This window comes from Herpailurus yagouaroundi, unplaced genomic scaffold, assembly GCF_014898765.1.
Source record: "Herpailurus yagouaroundi ecotype Mexico unplaced genomic scaffold, PumYag 140, whole genome shotgun sequence".
NCBI lineage: Eukaryota > Metazoa > Chordata > Mammalia > Carnivora > Felidae > Herpailurus > Herpailurus yagouaroundi.
In genome coordinates this window covers 56,676,569-56,689,916 of record NW_024412395.1, presented here as the reverse complement: position 1 = coordinate 56,689,916, position 13,348 = coordinate 56,676,569, and the positions used below count along the sequence as shown (strand labels likewise).

General features: G+C 34.8%; 1 protein-coding gene across 4 annotated transcripts in view; it reads left to right on the top strand.

Moving 5' to 3' along the window:
• Window positions 1-13,348, top strand: part of LNPK (lunapark, ER junction formation factor) — a 75,615-nt gene that overhangs the window by 18,429 nt on the left and 43,838 nt on the right. For all 4 annotated transcript variants that reach the window (XM_040475450.1, XM_040475452.1, XM_040475449.1 and 1 more), the window contains exons 5-6: window positions 3,048-3,106; window positions 11,081-11,121. In XM_040475450.1, the coding sequence (XP_040331384.1) occupies window positions 3,048-3,106; window positions 11,081-11,121 (100 nt within the window). The remainder of the gene's footprint in view (window positions 1-3,047; window positions 3,107-11,080; window positions 11,122-13,348) is intronic.

Here is a 13,348-nt window from a genome sequence, read left to right as displayed (position 1 = left end):
TCTTTCTTTCTTTCTTTCTTTCTTTCTTTCTTTCTTTCTTTCTTTCTGTTTTGTAGAGAGTGTGTAAGTGGGGAGGGGCAGAGAGAGAGGGGGAGAGAGAATCCCAACTGAGCCACCCAGGCGCTTCTATCTTATTCTTGTTATAAACATGGGGTTTAGGCTTTTCCACTTTGAGAAGTTTGTCTTGCTCCCTCTTTGTGAGATAAGCAGTTTTCCTTCTCAGCTTGCACTCTTAATCTTCATGATCTCCATGGCTTTTGGGAGTTGGATTTAGCTATATCTTAATTTTTTTTTTTTAAAGAAAATTTTTTTTAACGTTTATTTATTTTTGAGACAGAGAGAGACAGAGCATGAATGGGGGAGGGCCAGAGAGAGGGACACACAGAATCTGAAACAGGCTCCAGGCTCTGAGCTGTCAGCACAGAGCCTGACGCGGGACTCGAACTCATGGACTGTGAGATCATGACCTGAGCTGAAGTCGGCTGCCCAACTGACTGAGCCACCCAGGCGCCCCATCTATATCTTAATTTTACCAGAACAAGAATTTGTGTGTTTTCTTTAAAATTTTTTAAATGTTTGTTTATTTTTGAAGGAAAGAGAGACAGTGAGCAGGGGAGAGGCAGAGAGAGAGGGAGACTCAGAATCCAAAATGGGTTCCAGGCTCTGAGCTGTCAGCACAGAGCCGGACATGGGGCTCGAACCCACAAACCGCGAGATCATGACCTGAGATAAAGCTGGACACTTAACCGACTGAGCCACCCAGGCGCCCCAAGAATTTGTCTTTTATTCTCCTTGTTGTTTGGAGTATTTCTAAGGAGAGAAGAGGGAAAGGGAAATTATGCCACTATTCTCTAAGTAGGAGTCAGTAGTAATAAATCTTTAGTATCATCACGAAATATGTTGCTTTGTTTTCATAAGTTGTATCTAATTATTAGGAGAGCAAAAACCTTTATTGTTTTATAGATTTTTGAAGTACCTTATTGTTTTTCCTAAATTTCATTTTAAAAATACAAAAGAATTTCATTTAATTTAGCTTTAAAGGTAAACTATGTGTTCTACCTTTTCAAGTCTTGAAGGAAATGTATTGTTTGATAGTTCATTTTCTCCAGCAATAGTTCTGATAAAAACCAAAAGGAGAATCTATTGTCCACAAAGGGGGATTACTGAGTTTTATTTTGAGGTAAAGAAATACATTTCAATTCTCACCGTTTTTACACTTTGAAAATTATGTACGCTTCTTCAAAATACCTATTTAAGAAAATTTACTGATTTCTTACAGAATTCTGTCACTATCTCTGCCATTCCTTGTCCTGTGTTCTGTTTTCCTATCCTTTTTTTTTTTTTTCCTATATCATCTCTCTGCTGGCACTGTTTCAGTGGGTTTGTAATGGAGAAATAGTATGAGAGTTTTCTGTTGTAGGATCCTTGAAGATTGTAAAGAGTACGTTTAACTTCTCCTCTTCCTTCCCTTCCCTCCCCTTCCCTTCTCCTTTCCCTTCTCCTCTCCCTTCATTTTTATGATATAGACAACTACCCAAGTATGAAAAAAAAGACGCCGAGCATTGTCAATAATGTCTTTTTTCGTACTTACGTAGTTGTCTGTATCATAAAAATGAACCAGCACAATATAAAAAGCATGTATTGGTTATCTATTGTAGTGATAAATTTTCTTAGAACTTAGTAGCCTAAAACTACAAATGTTTATTATCTCTCACAGTTCCTGAGGGGTAGGGATGTGGGAGCAGATTACTTGGGTGGTTCTAGCTCGGGGTCTTTATTCATGTATAAATTGCAGTTAAGCTGTTGGCTGGAGCTGCAGTTACCTCAAGGCTTAACTAAGGCTGGAAAATTTACTTCTAAGCTCAACACACGTAGTTGTTGGCAGGCCTCATCTCTTTGCTGGCTATTTGCCACAGACCTCTATTTTTTGCCACATGGGCCTTTCCGTAGAGTTCCCTGAATTTCCTCATATCGTACCAGCTGGCTTCTCTTAGAGCAAGTAATCCAAGAGAGAGAAAGATGGGGAGTCGAAGAGGAGGCCTAACGTGGAAGCTGCAGTCCTTTATAACCTAATCTTGAAGTGACATACTGTCACTTCCACCATATTCTATTATAGTTACACAGAACAACACCGGTAAGAGAGGACTACATAAAGGTGTGGCTACCAGGAGACAGGGTTCACTGGTGACTTACCTTGTAGGCGAACTCCCAGGAATAGCAATGATCTATTTCAGAGTGAAGAGGTCACGTAAATCCAGATACAATGTATTTTTTTTTATGAAATTGTAAATAATGTTTATATGCTTATTCTGCCATGTTCTATGGAGAAAGAGGTATTTTGCTATATTTACATTGAATTTAAGAGATGATCTTAGCAAGTTTGTGATTAGTATCATTCTTTGATTCCCTTTTAATATCATCTGAGGTCTTACTGTAATGTAAGTCCTAAAGAATTCTCCTCATAAAATCTTTGAAAGGAGGTGTCTAGCCAAGTTTACTTATCAAATATTTATTTGAAAGTAAGTTTTCTTTTTCTTTCAGATAGCTTATTCTGTTTAGTAGAGAAGATCCTTCCTATGTGAAATAATAGAGGAGGAGTAACAACTTAACATTTGTACAGTGTGCTGGAGTTGTAAAACGTGCTTTTCCCTCAGTACCTGGGAATGGACAAATTTTGGGGGTTGATACTTACTTAAGAAGAAGAAATCTATAATTTGTTTTCTTTTGGGGACTTCATAAACCTCTTTGAGAACAATGAACACAATGGTCTCTCCAGAGGGATGCACTTATGCACACAAAGGTAATTTCACAATTTTGGGGCATCCTCAGAAGGTGCATGGATTTTAGATTGAGAACTCCTTCTTTGAAAGCAGAGGTAGACCTTTGATGGTCTCTGAAAGAAAAGAGTACTTTCTGATTTTCAAAATAGAAAGGGAAGCAATATACTGAACTCTAATTGGAAATGTGTATTTCTTTTCATTTTATAAGGCTTTTAATTTACTTATCCTAATGATGGGTTTTCTTTCTGAATTTTGCTTCCTCCTTAGCATCTGGAGCATAAGAACAGTACTTATTTTCTTCTTTTCCAAGAGAACAGAAAGAAATAGTAAGTTTAATTTCTATATTTTTATAAATACATTACAAAAAAACTATCTTCTAGTGCATTGGTTTCTAATTGAATGGCAGGTTGTGAAATGTATATTGAAATGACAATGTGGTAAATATTGAAGAGTTGTTTACTATCAAGCATTTTGTATGATCAACGTTGTTCTGTTTTTTTCATTTGTGTTATTTTTGTCTTCTTCATTTAGGATATTTTTTACGCAAATAATTTTTCTTTAAATCAAGAGAAATTATTACTTGTTAATTTTTATACAAAACTTTTGTTGCATCATTCTCTTTAAAAAATTTTTTTTATTATTATTATGTTTACGTATTTTGGGAGAGAGAGAGAGACAGAGTGTGAGTGGGGGAGGGACAGAGAGAGAGGGGGACACAGAATCCAAAGCAAGGCTTCAGGCTCTGAGCTGTCAGCACAGAGCACGACGTGGGGCTCCAACCTATGAGTGTGAGATCATGATCAGATTCGAAGTTGGACACTCAACCGACTGAGCCACCCAGGCGCCCTTGCACCATTCTCTTTAACCTCACAGCTCCTAGGCTTTTGTTTTTATGGAAACATGCAACTTAAGGTAATATCTCCTTCTGTAATCTGTCTGTGTACAGATTTTAAAGATTTTCCGGTCTTAAAAATATGAGTTATAAACAAAGATAGGCAAATTTTGTTATAAATGAACTTTATATGTGACTTCTTTTTTCTTGTTTTAACTTTTAATTTTGGGAAATTTCATATGCATAATTACCTATACAAAAGTAGGGTGAATAATAATTTCTCATATACCTGTCACACAACGTTAACAATCACCAATTGATGGTCAGTCTTGTGTCATTTTTACCTCCACCTACTTTTCTACCTACTGTATTATTTTGAAGTAGATCCCAGTTATATCTATCCATAATAGGCTTTAAAAATACATTATGTAATATATTATCATTCAGGAACATAATATTATATCTAAAAAATTTTTAATATCATAAAATATTAAATATGTTTTGTTTGACTCAAGATCCAAAGAAGATTCATACAGATATATGGCCCTCCTCACTTATGACTTCTCTTCAGCCCAGTTTAGGTTCTCTGGTCTAGTCTAGTGACCCTTCCTTGCAGATACCCTTGACTCCTTTGTCCCTCTTTCCCATCCTACTTGTCTGGCAAAAACTGCACCTTGTTTAAATACAATAATATGCTTAATCTATGACTGGCAGAAACTTCTATATGCTTAATCTATCCCTGCATGAGAAAAGCTAAACTTATTTAAATATTTATTCAGTACTGCTACACAGTCCTATTTTATAGTTCCCTAGAAAATTCACTTTTTTCTCTTTGAGAGCATTTTTTGAGATTATTTCTCTTCAAATCACTAATACCTGCCTCTCTGCAAAAAAACAAAAATCAAATCAAAATAAAGCCAACCAATCAACCAACCAAATAAAAATTCAAAATCTACAAACAAACAAAATCCCACGTAATCCACCTGGCCACTCTCACGTGATAGTCTCGCTTTATGGAGAAAATAGATGTAAACAGAGGAGAGCTGCCTCTACTACCAAATGTATCAAGTTGGCTTCATCTGTTTCTCCTTCAGTTATGTTGTCATCCTTCAGTGGTAGTCTGGAAGACTGAGTGTGATCCCATTTATGGTTAAGCCCTCCGTTTATGTTTTGGGTTCTAGATGCTCTGGCCATCTCGAGAACTTTGCGCTTGCCGTTATCTTTTCCTGCAGTTATCCTCTTCTGCATTATCTGTTGCTGTTGGATTGTCTCTATTGGTGTATCATCCTGCCTCCATACGGTCAGCTGGAGGGGAAAACCCTAGCCTGACCCCATACTCCCTTTACTCTACCATGCATTCCTCTCTCTCCTTCAAAGTCTTAATCATCTCTACCTCCACAATTATCTTGAATCTGACCACTTCTAACCTGCTTTACCACTACTACTATCCTAATTCAGGTCATTATTATCTCCTACTTGTACTGTTGCAATGGCTTTCTCACTAATCTCTTTTTGAGGTACAGATCAGTTCTCTTGTCTTAAAATTCTCTGATGGCTGCCAGAGTAAATCTGAATTCTTTACCCCTACTTTCTGGCTTATGCCCATTTCTCTAACTTCATCTCTCTCCACTCTTTTTTTTTTTTTTCACTTTTGCTCCAGCCATCTTTTTGTCTTAACAGACAAGTTTTAGTTCTCTGAATATCAGTTTCCTAATTTGTAAAATGGAAGCATGTATTAACAACATCATTAACATGAAATATTTGTTTTGGCAAGCTATTTTGAGTATTAAGAGAAACTATATGCGAAAGCATATGAAAATTGCAAAGTGTTATATACATGTGGACTGATGACACTGGTTATTCTTTTCCATTCCTTATTCTTTATTTTTCTTGCCTTTTGAATTATTTTTGTCTGACTTAAGTGGGAACAGCAGATATCCTTGTCTAATTTCTGATTTTCAGTGGAAGAGCTTTTAATTTTTACCATTATAGATGATATTTGCTGTGGTTTTAAAAAATATTGATACTTTTTATCATATTAAGGAAATTAAGGTTATGGTGTTGTTTCCAGTGATATTTAGGAATATAGTAGATGCCAGGAGGACAAGAAGAAGTCTAAAACAAATATGTTCTCTGACTTCATGGAACTAACAAACTAGTGAAAAATATAAGAAAACTTATTTTAAAAGAGTGGTTGGAAACTCTTCTCTAAGGAAATTAAATATGTGAATATTTTATCTTACAAATAGGCACACCAGGACATGGTTATTATATAAAGGGGTTGGTTTGAAAATTTATTTCATGGATCCTTTTATTTAAAAAGAGTTACTGTGGGCACCTGGGTGGCTCAGTCAGTTGAGCAGCCAACTTTGGCTCAGCTCATGATCTCACAGTTCGTGAGTTTGAGCCCCACATTGGGCTCTGTGCTGACAGCCCAGAGCCTGGAGCCTGCTTTGGATTCTGTGTCTCCCTCTCTTTGCCCCTCCCCCACTCATGCTCTGTCTCTGTCTCTCAAAAATAAATAAAGATTAAAAAAATAAATAGAATTACTGTACATTTGAATAGGTATTACATGTACATTTAAAATAGACTTCATAAAAGATTGTCTTGCAATCCTGCACGTATTTTTTTTTTAGCATAAAGTCAGTTATAATATTTATTTTTTTAAGCCTGAAGCTATTGATTGTGTTTTTGCCTTTTACTCTCTTTAGTTTTATTTCCTTTGTTATATACCCAGTATAGAATAAGTGTTGGCAAACCATAGCCTGTGGGTCAAGCCCTGCTTACCACCTGTACAGGTCATGATCTAAGAATGATTTTAGCAGTTTTAAATCATTGAAAAATTCAAAAGAATAATATGTAGTGATATTACATTTATATGAAATCCAAATTTGTTTTTATTAAAGCAAAATGCTGTCCATTCATTTCCATGTTGTCTGTAGCTGCTTTCATTCAGAGTTAAGTAGTTGTGACAGAGTGTATGTGGTACTCAGTACTTCAGACTGTTACAGGATGTACAACAAATCACACTGACACAGTTATAACTCGACATTTCAAGTGCCATATGTATTGTGACAGTTTTCTTTTTATTAAATTATCAATGCATACTCATCATATAAAAACAGTAAGAGAAGATTGGACTTTGAATGTTGCATTTTTAGGGCATAGTGGACTGTGGATTATTTTGTTATCAAACTGCAAAGCATTGTGTTTATTACTCAATGACATTATAACTGTGCTAAAAGAATACAAATATACATTGACATTACCATACTGATTACTCATTATGATATTCCCAATTCAGAGAAAAGCAATGGTCAGAAAAATTGGAACATTTAAAATGGCATATATCATCAGAGCTGAATTTCTTCATAAAAATAAAAAGTGAAAATGAAGCTTCAACCAAATAAGTTTCTGAGTGGCTTATTAGTGAAGCAGAGAAAGCCATTTACCAATGGTGAATTAATGAAATTGTGTTTGATTGCAGCAGCTGAAGAAATGTGTTCAGAGAAAGTATACTTTTTTAATTAGTAAGTAGCCTTTTGACAAGAACAATCGCTTGAAGAATTGAGAATATCGGAAGCAAGATAGTTAATTTAAAAACATGGCAAATGATTTCAAGTGATCTTCCAGTCGGCTCTGATACTGCTCAGTTGTAGTTTATTTGAGGAGTCAGTACTGAGGTTGAAGTAACTGAATTAACTTCTGGGAAAAGTCTGTGTGAAACAACTTCAGGACAGAATATTTTTAAAGTTAAAAAACTACCAATTCAGTAGGACCTGAAGTGGAATCTGCCAAGATGTATTATAATATTGGTGGTAAAATATTTCCAAAGACGACATACAGATGGCCCGCAGACAAATGAAAAGGTGCTCAACATCAGGGAAACACAAATCAAAACCACAATGAGCTATCACTTCACACCAGTCAGAATGACTAGTATCAAAAGGATAAGAAACAAGTTTTGGCAAGGATGTGGAGAAAAAGGAACCCTTGTGCACTGTTGGTGGGAATGAAAATTGGTACAACTACTGTGGAGAATAGTATGGAGGTTCTTCACAAAATTAAAAACAGAAATACTGTATGATCTAATAATTTCATTTTCTTTCTTTCTTTCTTTCTTCCTTTCTTTCTTTCTTTCTTTCCCTTCCTTCTTTCCCTTCTTTCCTTTCTTTCTTTATTTCTTTCTTTCTTTCTTTCTTTCTTTCATTATTATTTATTATTATTTCAATAATTTCATTATTTACCCAGAGAAAATGAAGACCCTAACTTAAAAAAGTATACGTACTCCTATGTTTATCTGTTTATTGCAAGATTATTTACAATAGCTACAGAAGCAACCTAAGTGTTCATCAATAGACAAATGGATAAGGAAAATGTGGTGGGTGTGTGTGTGTGTGTGTGTGTGTGTGTGTGTGTGTGTGTGTGTAGTTCTACAATGGAATATTACATAGCCATAAAAAGGCCATTTGAGACAACATGGATGGACTTAGAGGGTATTATGCTAAGTGCTAAGTGAAACAAGTCAGACTGAGAAGGACAAAAAACATGATTCCACTCATAAATGGAATCTAAAAACTATGAATAAACAAAAGCAGAATCAGACCTATAAATATAGAGAACAAATTGATGGTTGCCAGAGGAGAAGGGGGTGGGGGATTGAGAAAAAATGGGTGAAGAGGGGAGGGAAATATAGGCCTCTAGTTATGGAATGAGTAGGTCATGATATTAAAAGGCACAGCATACAATCAATGATACTGTAATAGCGATATAATGGGACAGATGATAGCTATACTTGTGGTGAATAGCCTAACATATAAACTTGTCAAATCACTAAGTTGTACACCTGAAACTAATGTAACATTGTGTGTCAACTATACTAAAAAATATGTGTGAAGCAGAAAAAAGGGTTATTTGGATTAATTTACAAAACTTGTGAAACTGTAAGGTGTTTAAATTCTATGGTTATTCCTCATGTTAGGCAATAGCAGATACTTTGCAGAGCATAGTTGAACCTATCATGTGTTATTAAATTAGTAGTGTCAATGGGGAACTTTATTCTCATGAACTTAAATGTTGTCAGTTTTGTGCACTTTAATCAGAAATAGAAGCTGAATATCTTAACCTGCCCAGCCCTACAGCACTTTGATGGCTCAGCAATGGTAGTTTTATGGTGGTATTTTGAGCTTAGGGCCTACACTGAAATATTTCTGCATGAGAAGAACCATTTTCAACCACTGTGATGGAATGCTGACTAATTTGGAAAATTAGCTTTTGCTGCGGAGTTGATAATGGTTCTTAATGAATTAAACCTAAGATTGCAAGACAAAACAGTCCTTATATGCAAAACCTATACTGATGTAAAACAGGTATCATTGTAATGACAAAAAGTAATTTAAAAAAAAAGGCTATGACAAGTTAAAACAAGAAGCAAGATCTCCATTCTCACAGAAATTTGCAGCAGATATGTTATCTGATCTCGAACTATAGTTCCAGCAGTATTTTCCATACCCCACTCAAGTAGAAAGGAAATTTCCATATTTCCTTTCCATTTAACTGTGCAGTTGAGGGGCTTCCACTTATCTTCAATTGGAAGTGATTCATTTCCAATGTTATGACAAGATAAGGTAAATATCAATAGAAGAATTAAAGAATTCTACACTGTTTGAAATCCCTTCCAAACAGTGAATATGCTCAATTAAATCATGAGCTTGTGGTTTGATTTCAATATTTAGCAGTACCTATCTGTTTGAAAAAACATTTTGAAAAATCAAGTATGTAAAATTTCATCACAAATCAACTTTAACATATTAACATTTGCAGTCAGTTTTGATAGGGAACACTGACTTCTTTTTTTCTTTTCAATTTTTGTTTAAATTCTAGTTACTGAACACACAGTGCAATATTGGTTTCTGGAAGAGAATTCAGTGATTCATTACTCACATATAACACCCAGTGCTCATCACAAGTACCCTCCTTTTTTTTTTTTTTCCCCAATAGAATTTATTGTCAAGTTGGCTAATATACAGTGTATACAGTGTGCTCTTGGTTTTGGGGTTAGATTCCCGTGATTCACCGCTTACATACAACACCCAGTGCTCATCCCAACAAGTGCCCCGCTCAATGCCCATCACCCATTTTCCCCTCTCCCTTCTCCCCCAGCCCCCATCATCCCTCAGTTTGTTCTCTGTATTTAAGTCTCTTATGGTTTGCCTGTTTGTAACTATTTTTCCCCCCTTCCTTTCCCCCATGGTCTTCTGTTAAGTTTCTCAAGATTCACATATGAGTGAAAACATGATATTTGTCTTTCTCTGACTGACTTACTTCACTTAACATAATACCTTCCAGTTCCATCCATGTTGCTGCAAATGGCAGGGTTTCATTCTTTCTCATTGCCAAGTAGTATTCCATTGTACGTATAAATCACATCTTCTTTATTCATTTATCAGTTGATGGACATTTAGGCTATTTTCATAATTTGGCTATTACAACAAGTGCCCTCATAATACCCATCACCCATCTAGCTCATCCCCCACTCTCTTCTTTCCATCAACCATCAGTTTGTTCTCTTTGAGTCTCTTATGGTTTGTTTCCCTCTCTACCTTTTCTCCCCCACTCATATGTTCATCTGTTTTGTTTAGGGAACACTAATTTTGAACCTCAATTAAGTGAAATGTTATCTCCCCACCCAAAAGAAAATAATTCAGTTTTTTTCATTGATAGACCTATGTTACCAAAAAATTAAACTCAATTATTATTGTATTTGAATTTTATCAATAAGGATTTGTGGATGTTTGTTTTTTCTTATGCCTTAAATGTGCTGACTCAATTTTGCCTTTTGGCCCGTAATGCCTAAAATATTTACTGTCTAGTCCTTTGTAGAAAAGGTTTGCTGTCTTCTGGATTAAGGGATAAATATTTGGCTTGGTCTTAACTAACTGTAGATGACTATTCTCTTTAAAGATGTTAACAGACTTCTTTTTCCCCTTTAGTAATAGTAAGTCTGCTAGCATATTAAAAACTAAAATATTTTGGAGAAATTGTAGTAAAATCTTTTTATAAGTTTGTATTTGAATTTTTACATAAATAATATACTTTGATTTGGGTATTCAGATGCTTGCTACCCCAGAACTTCGATGAAGAAATAATAATTTTATTATAAATTTAATTAAAAATTAAGAATATTTATTTAAATTCTATTTGGTAAAATGTTTAAATCTTTTTAAGTTTTGAAAGGTGTTTTATTCTATGTAAAGTTGATTTTTCTCTGATTGTAAATATATAGGCAAAAATATGAAATATGTATGTGTAAAAATCGAGATAATCTTTATCTGTACACATCAGTGAGAAATCCTAAAATGAGAAAGTATTCTTGTGGTTGCTTAATATATATCATTTGGCATGCTATTTTAAGATATCTAAGTATCTTAATATCTGACTTAGCTTTGATTTAAATCTTGTTTTCTAGATGAAGCATTGGATGATTTAAAATCCCAGAAGAAAAAAATAGTAAGTTATTTAAAATTAATTTATACAAAACAAATACATTAAGAATTGAATAAGTAATGTTTATCGGTTATAAGTAATGACTCTCCAAGTAACAAGTATGCTTTTAGATAGCATTTTAATGCTGAAGCTAAATTATGTATAATTTTACTAGTTAATAATGATTGACAGGAAAAAGTAGTTACATGGACCTTTTTGGTTCTGAGAATCTATGTCAGTTGGAAGCTGAAAAGCAAGTAAATGAATCATATTGGAGGATTAATTGAGGCAGAAGGGTAAAAAGGTAGGCGTCCAGTTTGATTATTAGAGCCAAAAAAGGTTAGTTCTAGGTTTTTTGGACAGTTCTCAGGTATTCTGGCTGAAGAAAGGGGGAAGGAAAGAATTGTTTTTTCATTTTCTATCAGCAGCTCTGATCACATGGGTATCTCTTGTGGGGCCAGTTAGATGTGTCCTTCAGACATTTGGAAAGGGGGCTAAGCATAAGAGATGAAGGACCCTAGATATTTAGATGTTGATATATCATAGTCTCTAATAAGTGAATTGAACTTGGTGTTTGACTTGAATTTATATATACTTTTTTGTATAATTATTTTTGAAGTATGAAAATGATAATTGATAGCAATAGCATGTTATGTAGAAACTTATTTAATGAAATTTAATCAAATGCAAATGATCAATGTATTTTAGAGTAACATGTAATAAGTAACAATTATGTGTGAAACTAATAAAAATTATGAAGGTTAAGATTAATGTCAAAAATTATTCTGTGAAGGTGCCTGGCTGACTTGGTTGGTAGAGCATGTGACTTTTGATTTTGGGTTCGTGAGTTCAAACCCCATGTTGGGCTTAGAGCTTACCTAAAAATTTTTTTTTCTGTGAATTGGTAATAAAAGACACTGGTCTTGAGGGTTTTAAGTACTTGAAAAATAAAGGACCTTTAATTCTGAAAGGATTCTTGTTTGAGCTGCTTCAGTGTTCTTTGAGTTATTTGTCAACATTGCATTGGCATTTTTAATGGTCCTGAAACATAGAAATATTGCCATTATATCTTATTGTATTTCTTGCGTTTCATGCATTATGGAACAGCCAGAAATTCAAAATGAGGAAATACTCATGTTTCTCAGTAATATACAAGTTGTGATATGATTGATTCGGTTTGCTGATGTGATAAAAAGAAGAGCTGATAGAGTTGACCAGAGCCAAACCCCACTTGTACCAAAATGGAGAAATTCTGATGAAAGTAGAAAGTACAAGGAAGAATACAAAAGAAAAAAAGAAAAAAACAGAAAATTAAAAAAAAATTTTAAGTGATGAAGAGCCGACCCAGTGTCATTGGTATCACATGACCAGAAAGCAGAAACTTGGGGTAATCTTGGAGTAACAGCAGACTTGGAAAACTCTGTGAAAAGGCAAGCCAAGCTATTTGTTTCTTCTTTAATAGCCCTTGAAGGAATCACAACACAAATATACTTTACCTAGGTCTGACACTTGGGAAATTCAGTTCAGGGTTCAACCTATATATATCTATATATATTTTTTAATGTCTATATGGTTCAAGAGGCGTCAATATTGCAGAATAGTTCAGTATGTCTTGTTTCTTGCAGTATGATTAAAGAAAAATAAGTTGGCTGCTCCAACTCATTAATTAGGGAACACAATTTGTATTGATTTGACTGTTGTTTGTTATAATACTGTTGTTACTGGGAACTAGTCCCTGGCCTTTATTACTCAAGCCCTTAACAGAGCTGCTTTGCTTGAGTTGCATTACATTTTGTTTAGAACAATAGGTGTTAAGGGTGAGTTGGTAAGGAGCACAGTGCTTGCTCATGATTGTGCTGGTAATGAGAGGAAAAAGAAGGATACTACTTTTTTTTCAACATTTATTTATTTTGAGAGACAGATTGAGTGTGCGCAAGCCTGCGCATGCATGCACAGGGAGGGGGCAGAGAGAGAGGGAGAGAGAATCCCAAGCAGGCTCTGCACTATCAGCGTGGAGCCTGACATGGGGCTTGATTTCACAAACTGTGAGATCATGACCTAAATCGAAATCGAGAGGATGCTTAACCAACTGGGCTACCCAGGTGCCCCTGAAGGGATACTACTTTTGAACAAAAGCTAACTGTAATAAAAACTGATCTTCTTCATTGATGTTTAAGTTTAAACTATACATTTATAGCTTTAAAAATACTTTTATTATTGAAATGCCTGTAGAAAAGTAACTTTTATCAGT